Source organism: Bactrocera latifrons, unplaced genomic scaffold, assembly GCF_001853355.1.
Source record: "Bactrocera latifrons isolate USDA-ARS-PBARC rearing strain unplaced genomic scaffold, ASM185335v1 scaffold_114, whole genome shotgun sequence".
NCBI lineage: Eukaryota > Metazoa > Arthropoda > Insecta > Diptera > Tephritidae > Bactrocera > Bactrocera latifrons.
In genome coordinates this window covers 493,923-511,931 of record NW_017534564.1, presented here as the reverse complement: position 1 = coordinate 511,931, position 18,009 = coordinate 493,923, and the positions used below count along the sequence as shown (strand labels likewise).

Sequence of the window (18,009 nt, the reverse complement as noted above, 5' to 3'; positions counted from 1 at the left end):
TTCCACCATTTCCAATTATTTTGACATATCGGCCCGTACCATAGATTGCGAGTACCTCGTGTTTATGCGTGTGTTGCTACTATAATTTATTTAGTCGCTTCGTTTGCGGTACAGAGCGCGCGCATCGTATTGCAATCGCTGGCAACGCACATTGTTGTTGTAACATTATGTATGCACTGCACCGCCACCCGATGTGTTACCATTCCAGCTGCCGAGCGCTGTGTGCAACAGCGAATGCGAACGCGCATATCCTTGTGCAATAGCGAAAATCCAAAGGAAGTGTCGCAGCGACCACCAGCAATGGCAGCAGTGCAAAATTTCTCGATTGCAATGCAGCAACAGCAACAGTAGCAGCAGCAGCAGCAATAGGAAAAGCTCAGTGTGTGAATTGTGAGCAATATTGCTGGGAAAATTCAATGAAAATTGGAAGATTGCAACACCAGCAGCGGGCGCGGAAGCAGGAGCGGGCATTGTGCTAATTGGTGCGTGCAAAATATTTATTAAAGACAATGCAACTGCTTAACAGACGCACACACATGGACATAAAATGTGAAGTGAAGTGAATGTTGCAACGCAATTAAATGGAAAAGTTTGTGTGTATGTGTGCTCTGAAAATTTAAGAAAAAAAAACACACAAAATATATGCAAAATTGAGTTGGTAGTGCAATTTCGCAAAACTCATGGACTGCAGTCGCATTTTATGTATGGACACTCCCACACACACACGTATAAAGACAAGCGAAATATCGCCAGCAATTTTCATTAAGCAATTTACTTGTAAACTTCTTTTAAAATTTCTCTAAAAATGCAGCAGAAAAAAGTATAGATTAAACAAAAAAAAAAAACTAACTACAACAGTCGTCGTCGTAAACTATCGGTAACGGTGCATCGGTGGATTTCGGTGAATCGCTTGCTACTTCGAGTCGTTGTCGTGGTCGGTGCAGCGTCGTTGTTCTTAAGTGCACTTAAAAGGCTGATTTTTTCTTATTTTGATGTTGTGCTTCTACACTCGTATAGACTCGTTTAAAACAACAAAAAGTAAAAACAAAAAACAAATCAAAACAGTAATAAAAAGTAAAAAAGCAGAGACAAAACAGAGACACAAACAGCAAATAAACAATCGAAAAGAATGTTATCAAGTGACTTTAAAAAAAAGGATTAAAAATTACTGAGAAATCTAAGACTTTTACGACTGACTGACTGACGAGTATTTCAAATCTATACTAAATAAGTTCATAAAACCAGCACGAAATTCACCACGAAAACAATGCATCAAAACAGTTATATCCCGTTGTGCAAGCTCTAAGAAAAACAGTTAACTAAAACGATTTCAACGGCAAAATTTTAGCATTCAAAAAAAAAGAAAAAAACTATTAAATCAATTCGAGCATTCGAGCGATATGAGGATTTTATGTCCGAATTTGAGGTTAATTTAAATTAAATGAAAATTAATGTGTAGAGATCTACAGTGTTTTAAAAGCTGTTAAAAAAAAATATTAAAAAAAGAAAAAATAATTGTGCAAAAACAATTTTCGCCAAGAAAATAAAAGTTTTGAAAACCAGTTGAACTGAACATTATTTCATTAAAGCATAATATACCAAGCACTCCAAAATAAAATTAAATTAAGGAAATAATAGTGAAATAAATAGAAAATACACAAAAATATAACCTAAAACAAAAATACAAAACCCAACTTACCCGCAGCTTAAACTTTAAAAGCTTCATATTAAACTTCAAAATCACTATATTATTCTTCAAAATCCCCATATTACACGTCAAAATCTCTCAGTGTTGCATTGTTACCCAAACTGCCAGCAAAATGAGTGTGTAAACCGCGTAATGGAAAAAAGTAAAACAAAAGTCATTAAAAATAAGCCTGTAAATTATACAATTAATTTTTGTCGTAAAAAAATATAAAAAGTCAATATTTCCATTGGAATTTCAAATAAATATAATCATATTGCATATATAAACAACTTCTTTGAAATAAACGATACACCAAATAAGTATAAAACACATACTCGTATATACAACTTAATATAAATATATACATTCTAGTCTACGTAAATAATATATACAGCTAAATACATAAAAAAACTATTTAAAATTGTGCATAATTTATTCTACTTGTACTGGCATGTAAATGAAAAGACTATACGGCAATTAATATATATACATAAACAATTAAAATAAAATATAATTAACTCGCTAAAAATGTACGCATACATACTTACATATATAAGAATCCGAGTAGGAAAATTAAAACTGTAACTTAGTGGAAGTTCATAAATAATTACTAAGAAAGTGCATATAAACATACATTTACATATGTATATGTATGTATATGTACATACAAACATAATGCGCCCGCAAATAACTATTCTTATCACCCGCTAATGGAAAAACTGTAATAAATGTTTTGTGCAACATATTTATCAAAAAATGTACCTTTATTCACGCACACACATACACACATATACAAATTGTATATTCACCACAAAAAGTTGCAGTTAAATGGTAAATGAAATATTTATGTGAAACAAAAACAAAAGCAAATATATCAAACTAAAACAGCGCCATTAACAACTGTGTTTATCATATATGTATGTACGTGTACACACATGCATAATAATGAAATCCATGTATAATGTGTACAGATGTGCATAAGTGCTTTTGTGATTGCGTAAACTTCAGTTGTACACGTGTTTGTGTGCGTTTTACACCAATGCGAATACGCATAAGTGTGCGTGCAAAGCTTCTTGTATAATGAATGTAAACAAAAAACTGCACGGCATGCAGTGAGTGACACAGCCCGTACACTTTGCGCTGACACTTGCACTTGCACACTCTTGCAGAGAAGCGCACATGCATGTACAAACATGTGTGCATAAATGGAAGTGCGTTGAAAAGTGAATGAAGACAAAAGGAAATATTTACAGTTTTAAAGTTTTAAAAGATATTTGTTAATAAATTTAAATACATTTTTTACGGTTTTGTGTGAGTTTTCACAGGAGAATACCTAATACTATACTAACAAAACATGGAATGCAGCAATTTTTCACATTCAATAAAAGGAATTTATGCATTTAGTACGGAAATTGAGCTGAAAATAAATTGCACTCGTTATACTTAACAGATCTGAGTAAACAGTGGCGCTCACGCAACCCGCGGATACAATAATCTTACTCAAACAAAAAAAAATCAACAACAATAAATTTACCATTTGAATTATTGCCACCTAAGGCTAAACGAGGTGAAATACGAAGTGTCAGTGCATCGAATATGACAACACGAATTTCGCACGCAGTGAAGGATTTGCCGTTGAGACACTGAATGCAACAAGATAAAAGCATATTTGAGAGGAAATTTCGAAAATTTGTCTAACGATATTTTAATAACATTTGCTGACTTTTAAGTCAGTCTGGTAATAATAACGACGTTTAAAAGCAAGAAATTGACGTTAAAATAACGTAAAATAGTATACATGCATATATGTATGTATATATTGTCAACAAATGCAAGAATAAATCCAGCGAATGTTATGGACCAACAGTAAGAAGAGCTTTGTGGCTAATTCAAGTTTTAGGTGACGGAAGGAAAAAAACACGTTTGCAAAAAATATACTAAAACCTAATTTGCACACAATATTTAATAGAGAAATATCTTATACATACATACATATAATCATAAAATATTACATTAAATAATACTCACGAAGGAAACGTGAAACAAGCGCTTAGAATAGTCTGATCACCACAAATTGACTGAAAACAAAACTAGATTAACGCACATAAATGCACATAAAACCAATATCACGCATTGCAATACGAATTTTTAAAGAGAGCAGTAAAAAAAAAGTTAATCCACGAAATACTCACGAATTATAAAGAGCACAAAGGTAAGCAAAAACGCAGTGTGAACAGCAAAACCTGAGACTAATTAGCGTAAACGCGATAAAACTGACGTAAAAGTTGCTCACGCGCACTGAATAAGTAGATACATACATATGTATATTCATAGTATATTAAAAAAAAAAAAATAAATAAATAAATAGAAAACACGAACTAACGCATTTTAACAAAACGCACAAAACACGGAGGGAGCATGTTTCATGCAACCCTGCCGCTAAAGTGGAAAGCAAATCGCCACAAAACCCACTAAACTTTAGAAGAAAATAGAAGCAATAGCAGCACAGCAACAACAACAGTATACAAGCAACACCAAAAATACTTTTTAAGCACCAAGTTCAAACTACGCGCGTCATCTCGATCCTTCATCCAAATACAAAAACCAAAAAACAACGCATTTAAATGTTGCCCATCGACTCGACACTCACAGCCAGCTCTGCCAAAGTGTCGCATAGCTCACCGCCGTACACGCTGCGCTGCCGACCGTCACGCAATGCCAGCAACGTCGTGTTGATCACGCAACAACAACAGTCGGAAAACAACAAGTGTGGCGCTGGACGCACCGCGGACGATGCCGCCAATGTCAGCACCACTTCTGTACATGTGCACAGTGGCAATGGCAACAATAACCTCCGTGCAACAGGTGTCACGACATTGAGCAATGACAATCCGGGCGGCGGCGGCGGCGGCGGCAATGGCAATAATAGCGGCAGCAACAGCGTTCATTCAGCAACGAGTTTTCGCAACAAAATGCCATCGATATCAATTATACCGTTGCCGGTTAGCAGCGCAGCGGCCACCATCGCCAGCTGTAGCGGCACAACGACGAGTACGAGTGTGGTGCGCACCGTGACCACCTCGAATAAGGCCACATCGCCGCCACCGCTTTTCAATTCGCCGCCAAGAAGCAATAACAGCGGCAGCAGTGGCTTGCAGCCGCAACGTCCACTGTTGCAGCATCAGTATCAGCAGACGGACAAGTGCACCATATTGAAATTCGATGTGGTGCGCAAGCCAACTGCCGCTGCGACAGCGGTCGAGCAATTATCCCGCAACATTATTGCCACGGCGCCGAAAGCGCAAACGACCGCCACTTCAACGGTGACGAGCGGCATGGCATTTTCGGCGACGAGTGTTGCAAGTCGCCAACAACAGTTGCAGGCATTGCAGCAATCCATTTTCGATCATGAGATGTCCGATGACGCCGAAGCGGATGCGGAAATTGCTGCGCTCCATCAGCAGGTGTTGAGTGGTAACACAACAAGCACTTTGACCACGGGCAGTCAGCCCATTATCGTAAAGATTGAGCCAGCGCAGTCGTTTCACATCGTCGATGAATCGGATACGCGTGTGCTGAGTTTGCCACTCTCGGATGCGGATAAGGTTGGTGCGAGTTGGATTGATCTGAAGGATATTGCAGGCTTGCAGACCACCTCGGCCACACTGGTAGACGTGTGTTTCGATTCGCCACCCGGTTTGCTGCCAGTCAGCACGAATAAGTCCACATCGACGGCCGAAGCGGTGGTGCAGACGGTCGTTGAGTCGGGCGGTATTAGTCATACACAAGGCGCTAAAAAGCGTCAGTTGGTTGTTAAGCAGATATCGGTGGAGCAACCGGCAACGACGGCAACTATTATTGAAGCTGTAATCACACCTGCTACGGTTGTAACGGCAACGGCTACGGCTACGACATCTACAGCATCCGGAACGTCTACGGTGTCGCGGTTCAATGCGAATGAACGTGCACAACACCAGCAGCAACAATCACAGCAGCAATCGCAACAACAGCAACAGCAATTGCAGCAGCAGCAGCAACTTCAGAACAAAGGTACCACGACTGCGGGTACTGCATTAACGCCGTCCTCATCAACTGGACTTAATGTCGGTGGAGCCATGACAGGTTGGTACTACTCAATTAAAGTTGATGTTTGCTGAAATATAATAACTTATAATAATCATATTTATGTATTTGTTTGAAGTATATCTACGAAATACCCTATTAATTCCGCCAAAGACGCTGTGTTGATTTTAAGGAATTTACTTTCCAAGTATTTTCTTAACAAAAGATATTTTCAAGGTATGGAGTTGCTTAATGTCGCTTAATATATTATTTCCTGTTCTCAAAGTATCCTTGCCATCAGCTGACGGCATTGAAATGCTCTTAACTTCTTTCTCACTTGTTCTGATCACTTGTTCTTATCGCGATGGCTGCGACAAATATACAGATTAATATGTTAACTAACTTTCAGAATCTCGAAAAATTGTAACGCCGATGAGCATGCTAAAAAAATCACTCTTGCTTCATTGCAATCCGATAGAAACAAGTAAAAAATCCACAGCTTTTTTTTTTTTTTTTTGGTTTTGTTTCTTGTCCCACATTGCTTTATTTCGTTTAAAGTAAGAGATCGGGGGTCAAAACCGATCTGTGGCTGCGTGACTTTTCTGAGTTGGGCCCGCAGGATATCTATTGCACTATTTGCTCTCAGTGATATTGAGAGATTTTTGAATCCTGTTGATCTTAATCGAACACTGTGCATGGTGAGGCCTAAAATATTTGGTAAAAGCATGTCAAAATTTTTTGAGAAGCACTTGCTACAGCTTCGATAAGTCCAAGGAATTGGCTGGAATCGAAATTTACTGGCTCAACAAATTAGTAATAGGCTCAAAGCCTTTTTTCAATATTTGAGCACAGGGAATGAGATAAGGAAAATGGAACAATTTCTAACCCGAAAGTTTTGAGGGAGGCACCGTGCTCTGCAACAATTTTTAGACACAAATACACACTGTTATGAATAAAATACGCTCTCTTATTTTCATTAGGATAACTCACATATTGGCCGATATATGCGATACAAAGTCACCCCAAAGTTCGAAAATCTTATATTAAGTATATAGAGCCTAAGGAAAGTATTGGTCCGATTCAACCCATTTTTAACATACCATACATTTAGTTATTGATTTATCGTGATTTTAGTATGTTTTGAGTGATATGGTTACTCTTTAATTTCATTCATTTACATACTGTCGGTAGAAGATTTATAAGATTTGTACTCAGCAAATTTGGTTTTTGTAGCTTAAGTGGTTTGGGAGTTATGTACACTAAACTTGTTGAAAGGTGGAGCCATGCCTACTTTTTCAAAAATATGTAGGTAGGAGTGCAGCCCTGTTGTATTTTAAGCTTAATTAGCACTAGCTGTGCATTTTGTTGCTATCACACCTCATCTAATGGCCGATATGCTTATTGTAGTCATCCATTTAAGGTCTTAAGGTGCTTGAAGGATTCCAAGTGTTCTGTGTCGGATCTGCGATAGTGCTGAGCATTCACAGAGAACGTGGAAAATTGTTTCCTTCTTCCCTACTAGTTCGCAACCTCAGCAGATGTTGTTGTAGGACATATATATTTTGGACGCATGTTCTCCAAATGACCAATGCCCTATTATAGTAGCAGTTAGTCTGTAGATACTGTTCTTAGATCTATTCAATAAGTCGTTAGTTCTTTTCTTGTCATATGTTGGCCATATCTGTTTGGCTATATTGAATTTTGTTACATTTTCCATCTATTGTTTGCTAATTGTTGATATTGTATATTGAGCTCTCTTCAGATCGATTCTAGCCGGCTTGGTATCCACTATGCCTCGGATTCGTTTAAGAAAGCTCCCGCCTTTGCCAAATCGACTGATTTTTCGTTGCCGAAAATGTTCCTGTGCCCGGGAATCCAGATCAAGTCTAGGTGGAGTTTGTTTTCTAGTGAGCTCAGTGCATTCTTGCAGTTAAGGACTATGCAGGAATTAGTCATGGGCGACGACAATGCCAGGGGAGCCGTCTGGCTGGTGTATTAGTGCGTATTGCTACTTTATATATCATCTCATAGTTACTCATTAGAGCTTCGCAGGCCTTCTCTTTGCCCATTACTTCCGTTTGGAAAATGCGGGCCGAGTTCGGTAGATGGATAAAAAGAGAGATGTCCAGATTGTCGGAATATACTCCCGTGCCTACCCCGCAGTCCATTTATAAATAATCTAATTATCTGGAGAGAGCCGGTGGTCTTTGTTAGTCATTACAAATTGCAATTTCAGAAAGAGAATGGTGAGTTTTAATACATATTTGTGCCAGATATGTCAAAAACTAAAATTCTTATACAAGTCTATGTAAAGTCTATGAGATCTTATCCGGACTCATGCAGTATATTGATATTTCGGAGAACGGTCATCCTAGATAGGATTAAAAAATAATACCTGACGTTGTCGATTGAATAAGAACTATCTTCGATAAACAATTTCTCTGCTCGCTCGTGAGTTCGTTCAAGAGTTTTCGATAGTGAAGGATTCCAATGAGAAACGAATTTAAAAATTTATTTTCTTCTTTGATTTGAAAAACTTAACACTTAAAATCAATCATAGTAATTTACCTAGAAAGGAGAGCAAGCGGTTGTTAACGTTCTTCGGCATGGAACAATTCATTTCTACACACAGAAAGAATCGTAGTATAATTCCACATGCGTCAGATGACAGGTTAGCACAGAGTTGCACCACATGTCCTGTTCACCAACTTGAACAACAGGTATAGTTTGTTCGATTCGCTACTCTCCAACGATTTCCGAGTAGCTTATAGCAAAAAAACAAACCTTAACCCACTCTGTGGTTATTCATCCTTGGTATAAATCAGGTGTTAAGGGTAATTTAGTGTGTTTTTGTTACAAAGTATTATTCTTCATTAGAATATTTATATACATAGATTGATTGCTGCCACAAAAATAAGTTACAATATTATTACCAATAACGGACTAATAATATTTAAACACTACAAATTGCAAACATAATCATCTTAAATCTCTAGCTGTAAATTTCTCGAACTAGTGGCGAAATTATTTAGTTATTAAAGTTGATTCGTGTGGAAAATCGTCTTACCCGTTCGCGAAACCGTACTAACTGTTCAGCACATTGCGCGAAATATTAGTTTAACGATCACCGAAAAATCAACATAATTAACTTATAAATTGAAACTGTTCTCTTGTTGTTACTTATGTGCGCGTGTTGTTGTAATTGTTGTAATTTAATTGCAAAATCATCATCAGCAGCAACATTAACATGCCATTGCCGAGTACACACCCCGCGGCCACTTGCTCTACAACAACTGCAGGCGAACTGCTGAGCAACGTAACAGTAAGTAATGCCAGGCAATTAACTAGAAAACAACAAAACACACACACAAAAGCAAAATTAAGAGAAAAAAAATTACAAATGAGCAGCAAAATTAGCAAACAGCAGAATGGAGTTTATATATACATATATATATGTATATACAATGTGTGTGTGTGTGTGTGTGTCGAAGAAAAAATTAAGAACTGCAATTTCAACCTGTAAAATAACAGACGTAATCGCAAAATCCCCAAGAAGATTTCTCCATGTTCTTACACTCCCAAGCACACACACACAGGTATTCGCGTGCTCGACTGTGTGAAATGTACCGTTGTGTACGTGTGTGTTTTGGTATGAGTGCAAACATTTGTTGGCTATTCACCTTTGCGTGGTGCGCTTTCAAGTGTCCCACTTTCCACACTGATCCAACTAATACGCGAAGAACCGCAAGCAACAACAGCAATGTGCCAGCCAGCCAGCGACTGGAATGAACGCAGAAAAGAAAACAAATAAAGAACTGCCAGTCAGCCACAGAACCAACACGTTCTGACACACACACACACACACACACACACACACACATGCATAGGAATACGGAAAACATAACTGCGCCAAGAAGCCGCTTCTTCGACTTCGAGCTGCCACTTCAGCTCAGCTACAACTTTGGCTTCGTCTTCAGCTTGGTTTTTGGTGTTGCTGCCGTTTGCAGAGTTCGATTACTGGTTGGACTTGGTATTGTTGCTGGCAGCTACCGCGGCTTTGGCTCTGGCTGCGGCTCATTGTTGATGTTCTACAATTTCGCGATGCTCATTCTTACACAATACTCACCGGGCCGGCCTGCTTTGCCACACTTGGTTGACTTCTCAACATTTTAACCGCAATGCTCAGTACGCGCAACTCGCTGTTAGCCTGCTTGTGAGCCGCCAAAACATTTTCGCTGCCAGCAGACGAAATGACGAAGCGCGCGCTTAAGCTGAAATTGTAGTCGAAGCCAACACCGAAGTTGGCCAGAACCAGAATCGCAGGCCGCACGAGCAACACTGAGCCACATTACGGTACACCAACACTAACGCATTCATGCTTACTGTGTGTGTGTAGCGGTGTACGTGCTCGGCAGGCTGCATGCGCTCGCACAGCGGCAGTTAGCGCTAATAATTTTACCGTAGCACGAACCTTAGCGGTAAAATTTTCTACTACAAACTATACAGTTAGCTCATTGGAGCTATGTGCCAAAGACAGTGGAATTGCCAATAGACACGTTAAAGCAGACACGAAGAACACGGCGCAAGACCTGCATGGACAGAACGGGAAACAGGCGCAACATAGATTATATGTTTGTATGTAGTTATTGCTAAGTGTGTGTGTGTGTGTGTAAAAAGAAGATGTTGGCTTAAAAGGCCTGCAGAATTAGGTACGTGTCTACGTTAATAACAGTACATTTACACATACAGACATAAATAAATGTACATACATACATAAGTAGGTGCTCATAGCAAAATGAAGTGGAAAAGTCAGTTCCATATGTTGTTGTCGTGCGAGCGCGTTGACTGTCTACGTCGCCATCCCAACTAAGTAACCAATTGACTGTCTGCCGCTTTAACTACCAACTCGGCTGACATTGTCTTGGTTGTCAAAGAGGCTCGTGATTTTTGTTTTTCGCCTATACTTTGGTTCCACAGCCGGCTGGGGAAGGGCGAGAAGGGCGCCGTTAAGGTGGCTTTGTGGCATTGTTGTTCGTACGAAGTTTTCGCGTCGCATGAATGGAACTAACTGACAGTTACATGGCTAATCACGGTTACCTAAATGCATATAAACATGCGGGTTCTTTAAAGCATTTTCTGTGTTATTGCACACACGCACACATATGCATGTTTTTGAACATAAATATTAGCATTTGTGCATTACATTTTGTATGCTTCTTGTGCCGAGCTTTTTGTCTGTGCGTGTCTAGGTCTTCTTAACTATTGTGTAACTGTGCGTTGGGCATGCGCAACAAAACAGCGCCTTACGGCATCGCAATTAAACAAATAAACGCGTATAAATCCGTACAAATTACTGTCGGTTTGTATTTGTAAATTTGGAAATAATTGAATTCGAAATTGCAAGTAACGGTATTGCACACACATTTTATCTAAATGTGAAAATATTTACAAGACTCTATAGCAAATTCAAATATAAATTATTATACTTGGTCTTGGAGTCTTTTATCATTTGAACCACGACCAGGCTCAAGTGTATGTAGATGCTTAGAGCTGGCTTGATCCATGGCTGCATCAAAATTATTATAATTTCTACTTTCTTCTTTTTATCATCTTACTATCCCATTCATTCCTTTACTACAAAAATGTTCACAACTTATTTGTATGTTTCCACATAAGCCCAGAACTTTGCATAACCCCATTCAGGCTTTTAATGTTTATTGAAACTTTATACCTATAAGAGTAATGAGTTTTCGAGAAGAAGGTTCTGCGAAAGATTTAAAGCCCTTTCCACGTTGGCCACGGCGAATACCGAATTCGATGGAACGATGAGCTGCATGAGATAAATACGACGGCATTGACATAGTTCAACGAATTAAAAAATATCGGCTGCTCTGAAAGAATTCGACGCAGTACCCGCTGGGGGAAGCAGTGGAAGACCTCCACTCCGTTGGAACGACTAGGTGGAGAAGACTTCGCTAGGAATATACAGTTGGCGCACGTAACGAAAAGAAGAAACGACTGGCGCGCTGTTAACTCGGCTATAATCGCATAAGCGGTGTCTACGCCAGTAAAGAAAAAGAAGAAGAACATGATATAAGTGAAACCTATCTAATTGATGAATATTTTATGCAACTACAACAATAATAGAAGAACACCATATTTAGATTCGTTCGCCAAATTAGTGCCTATAGCGAGTGCTAATCGCATTTTAATTTTTCCACTCTCGCAAGCATTAGCTCTCACGGCCAAAATGTTGCTAAGGTCTTGCTAGAAATCGGTGTAAAAATTTGAAAATAGGCGTGGCATCGCTTACCTTCAGGAACAAATCATATGGTATACTTTCAGGAGCTAATTATTAACCTCGGAAACTACTTGAAAAATTCGTCTAATTATCGTCGTAACATTATTAAGCCGCACTGTGAATATGGAAGAAATCTGACCACAACCTACTGCTCATAAAATGCAGTTTTGAAGGTCTTTTGATTTTTTCACTCTACAGAAGATAAATTGAGCACCAGTAACCCTAAGGGAATTCAACTTCGCACAAATACCACTTCACGGCTCAGTTTTTTCGAAATCGGTCCATAATTGTTCAACCTCCACACATTGAATATTCCCGATGCCTATGGCCGACTTTAACCGAAATATCTGAGAAATCGGGCCAATTGCAATTCTACGAACTTCCATTACACTTTATACGTATGCATATACCAGTGATAATATCTTTCCTTATTTTCTTACGTTTTTTAATATAGGTAGACATCGCAGACCCGAATCAAACTGCTATATTGAAACTAAATGAGCATATGAACTAAGATATACTTTAATATGGTACTATAAATAACTGGTGCATTCCGAACTTTTGCAAAAATAAAAAATGTGTCTTGAAGAATGTTGCCACCTGTTCATACATTAAACAAGATTGATAAGACAAATTAATTACCATATGAGTTATAAAAAAAATTAATAGAAATCTTATATTATAATTAAAAATAGTTCAGATAAGGGTTGCCATCTGTTAGGAAATTTCATTCAATTATGCTTCTATATAAAATAAAAGAATTATTAACACAAAGGTACTAATTGAACTGATTTTAAAAATATTGATTTTCGAAATATTTTTGACAAGGGTTGCCACCTGCTAAATTTTTAAATTAAATTTTGTTTTTATACAAAATAAGCGAAATATTAACACAAAGATATGTAATTAAAAAGGTTTTAAAAATATTGATTTTCAAAATATTTTTGACAAGGGTTGCCAGCTGTTTAAAAATGTAATAATAATTATAGATGGAAAATCCAGAAATTAAGCATATCGCAGACACTGCACTTTGAATTGTTAACAATGTTCAAACAAAAGCGCTGGGCGCCTGCGCACATGCCGAAAAGCCAGCAAAGCAACAACAACGAACCAGCATCGAACCAACGCGAATTGGCGCACACAAGCATTTCATAGCCATAATTAGTTGCTGCTACTAAAGTGCAATTGTACCACACGGCGCACGCGTGCTACAGCACAGCTTACACACAACCCTACACGCACACACACAAACAAGTATACAAACGTATAGATATTTTCATTATTATTCGAACTTTGCAAAATTTCACGATTTTTTTTATCGTTTTGCGACCACAAACGGAGGATTTTCGATTCCATTCGGTTTGATTAGTTCGCTGTAAAGCTAGCAATACACTTGCCAACACATGTATGTGTGTGTATGTGTGCGCTTATCTGCTGACTTTTTGTTGGGATTTACAATTCACCTTTGGCCATATTAGCGTTAGAGGTGACTATTAGCTGCTGGCTGCTGCTCGCTGCGTTGTGTTGTTGTGCTGCCATTGTGTTGTGTTGTGTTATGGCTGTAGCCAATGCTGCTGCTAGTTGTGGCCCTGAACATGGTCGTTGGACTTGGTTTTGGCTTTTAGTCTTTGAACGCAACAGTGTTGCACAATTTCCAAGCGCTTACAAAAGTATCTGCACACTATCACTTTTTTAGCGTCTTTGCTTTTCGGCATTCGTTGGTGGTTGTTGTCTATTGTAAATCAGTTATTTTCCTATGCATATATTTGAACGCCGCACATACTACATATATATTTATTATATGTAATATATGCAGCAATGCATGTGTTTGTGTGTGTGTTTGTCTTTATTTATTTGTATATGCAAGTCAATTATTATTAATATTCGAAGCGCTTCGAAAGCTATAGCCAAGCAATGCCGAGCCAATAAACGAAAACGAGCCATCTAAGCGCGCCAAATTGTTGTAATGCCTGCTGGCTAATTTTACAAAGGTGTGCGCACACATACCCACACAGCCGTGTGCATATAAGCACCGAGTGGTTGTGTGTGCGCGACGCTTTCGTAATATTTTATATGCAAAATTTATTCATAAGCTTTTTCAATCTTTCAAATTGTTAGTTATTTGTTTATTATTGACGGTGATTTTTCCAACACCGAGTACAAACATACACACATACCTACAATATATACTGTATTCATATTCCAGCAGCATATTAATTTTATTTTCTTATTGTATTTTTCAATTTCAGTTTTTAGCCACACATATTTAAATGCTTATCTTTTTTGGCGGACATATTAGTTGTGTTTCATGCATTTCATGTTGCTGTTTCGACGTTGTTTAACATAATTGTTTCAACTAAAGTGTAGAAAAAAGCATGAAATGGAAACAGCGCCAGCATTGCACAACGTTGCAAAATTAATGTTTGCAAATTTTGCAAAAATGCAGATTACTACTATATATTTTGCACATATTCCAAACTGAGTTATATACACACACATTTGCACATATCGCCAGAAAATTGATTACTCAATCCATTTTAGTCCGTTCGAACAGGTCTTTAATTGGTTTGTCCGCAAAAAAAATGTTAATTCCAAGGGCAGACGCCTCTAAGATTGCACACATCTTACACACATACATACATATCCCATAAAACATTGCTGTAATCAGAGAGATTATTGGAATTGATATTTATGTGACAACAAGCCAATACAAAGCGATTTAATTATCTCGCAACTCAATAGTATGATGTTGTTTATTGCACTATTTAGTGAAGTTGGCAACATCTTTATCTGATTTATTGATGAAAAGTTATTTTAAAAATTTTATGCGCGAAAATGTAATGCTCCTTTCTCTTAATTTACTATAGAAAAATGTTTATTTCGTCAATAATAATTTGAGCAATTTGCTAACTTGTTGTTATTGCGCCACAAGAACTTCATCGAGCACTTTGCATAGCAGCTATATGCTATAGTAATCTGTTCTGAACAATTTCTTCGGAGTTTGTCCCATTTCCTTGAATAATAACTTATGATAAATTTCGTGAGCATACCTCTTCAAATGAAAAATTGCCCTTACCATAACTTGATTCCGATCGTTCAGTCTTTATGGCAACCATAATAAGCCACAGTGATACGAAGACAAGAAATATCAGATCTCTCAAAAACTGAGGGACTAGTTCGTGTATATATGTATGTACATACGGACATTTGCAAAATCGACTCAGCCAGATCATTTATACCGATATATAATTTTTTTTCGTAAATTGGTATCTATGCTAAATTTCACGTCGAAATATTCATTAGTACATGAGATACGCGTCGTTTTGAGAGGCTCTAAAAGTGAGTTCTTCGATTTTTACTTTGTCTGAATTTACTGAACAAAGAAGCAAACTTATTGGTTATTCGTAATCATTTCGCCACATTTTCAACTAATATTGTGCCACAAATACCGCATTCGCCTGATGTGCCTTAGTGTAACTTCTGGTTATTCAGCAAATTCAAATGACCACTCCGACGACACCGTTTTGACTCAAAGGAGGATATAAAACTCAATCGGACAAGGCTCTGATGACTATCACAACGGAGAATTTTTCCAAGTGCTATAATGACTGGAAAATTCGTTGGCATAAGTGCATTGCAGCAGGAAGGGATTACTTTGAAGGAAATGGAATAGACAAAATTCACCTTTCAATTTGATCGCAGTATAGATATATATATATATATTGGTCGTGCAAAGACTCGATATATATATGTGTATATATAATATATTGTAGGATCTCCAAAGTGTTCTCCTGCTTGTTACTAAAAAGACTTTCTACTATGACCAAAAAAATAATATATAGGAAAATATTAGTGGAATCGAGTCTTCGTACTGCGAATATTTCTAATTCGGCTTTCATGGCTTAAATCCTAGCATAAGTCATAAGTGGTGCATTTTATAGGATTTGTGCATTAAAGATGTAATCAAATCTCAGAAGTTTATAAAACGTGGATTGAATGATTCCGACTTAAATGATGGAATTCAAAAAGTAACAAATTTTTTTTCAACTCTTCGATTCCTTGAAAATTCTTTATACTTTACATAAGTGTAGCTGTTTATGAATTTATTTAATCTTTCACCTGAGAAGAGCTGTATCTGAAGGCGTCCGTTCCCATGACAATTGGGTATAAGTAACTGGAACGGACCAGGAATGCTTTCTGCCGCTAAAACAACAACCACTACCACAACTACTTAAGGCTGCTTAAAAACATTATTAATTGCATCAAATTACTTCTGAGTAAGAAATATCATTTGAGAGCAAGTTGGAGATCCTTCTGACACTAATTTTGGAAGTGGCCTGGAAGAGGGCAAAGTAGAATAATCTAAGCTGTAGCTTCTGGACTTCTCAGATTTCACATGACTAAAGTTGAAACATCTCGAATTGCATATCTTCTTATATAAAAATGAGAAATGTAATCCTGCTTTGCTAATTTTTGAAAGCACAAAAAAAACGGTCTAAAAATGGGAAAACCGCATGATGACTAACATAACCTCGGCTATGGAATAAAAGAGTACAATCAACATATTAATATTGTAGGAATTTTTACTGTCAGAATTTGGTTGTATTCATTTCTATATTTACTTGTAGTATGTGTCTATAATGATTAAAAATGTAGGCGTTAAAATGTTACGCCTATTAAAAAAAGTTGTGAGACAAAGTGAGAAATGTCGGGAAGTTTGTCGGTTATCTTACGGATTACTACGTGTAACCGCCTAAGAAAATCGAATTTGGGAATCAAACAAAAATACTACTGAATAAGTTGTTTAAAAAAGAAGGTATATTAACATTTATATTCTTCGAGTTTTACTCGAACTCCGACTGCTGCATTGATTTCGGTCTTCTCAAAATAAATGAATTAAAAATTGTGCCATAATTCTTAAAAAAAGTTGAATGTTACCCAAAATTTTTTTAGTTTTTGGTCGGTCAAAACTCGATTTCTGAGCAGTTCGAAAAACTCTGATAGATCACTGTTCGGAGAACATGCATTAACATGATGGTGTTCGAACCATTTATCTGCGATAAATCATTCGAGCATATTCGAAAAATACTAATTTGAGAAAAATGCTTTCAAAAATACACACAAACGATGGCTTTGGGGGTATAGATAATTGTTGCACACTTTAAGTTTGAGAAAATTATCTACCCATAGCAATATCAATACTTTAATTAATAAATACCGGTGACCTAATCAAATCAAAACCAATTGTAACCTAGGTCATGTGATAGTTTGCTTGAGAGAAATGTTGCAACACACCGTGCTGGTGCACTTGAATACCAATTAATGAAATAAAGTTATAGATAATAAATCATTTTCGTCCGAAAGGTTATCATTAACGATTTTCTACTCACCGAAAAGTATCTTCAAATTTAATGATGGTAAATACCCGAAATATACGAGTTTATATGTATATGTATATAGACTAATATAATTGGTTGTGCATATAAAATGCAATCACTAACAACAGGTTGACAATTCTTCAAAATTTTGCCTTTGGCCATCTATTGCGGTAGCAAAGAGAATAGGCGAAGTAAAGAAGCAGTAAAACCAACAAAACAAATTCGAAATGTGCGAAATGACATGCTATTAAAGTGTGTAAAAACATACTTATACATATGTATGTAAATACGCAAGCTAAAGTCCACACAAATGCATCTGCATGCTTCATGTATGTATGTACATATGTATATATCTAAGTACATAAAGGCAACCGCATAAATGTAACTTTGTGCTCGCATGCGTACGCGTTTGCAACGCATTGTGTCATGAAACTTCTCAAACATATAAACACACATATTTGCATGTATGTGAGTGTGTATAGGTACGCATACAATGTGCATGCAATTTTTTAACGACTCTATGGCAGCTTAAGCTCAGTGTTATTTGCGAAAGTAAGTACATATGTGCATTTGTATGTTTG

At 37.3% G+C, this 18,009-nt stretch overlaps 1 protein-coding gene across 1 annotated transcript in view; it reads left to right on the top strand.

Moving 5' to 3' along the window:
- The first annotated feature begins 3,752 nt into the window (after positions 1-3,752).
- LOC108975688 overlaps positions 3,753-18,009 on the top strand; it is a 76,409-nt gene continuing 62,152 nt past the window's right edge. The window contains exon 1 of the mRNA XM_018944387.1: positions 3,753-5,809. Coding sequence (XP_018799932.1) covers positions 4,312-5,809 — 1,498 coding nt within the window. The 5' untranslated portion in view covers positions 3,753-4,311. The remainder of the gene's footprint in view (positions 5,810-18,009) is intronic.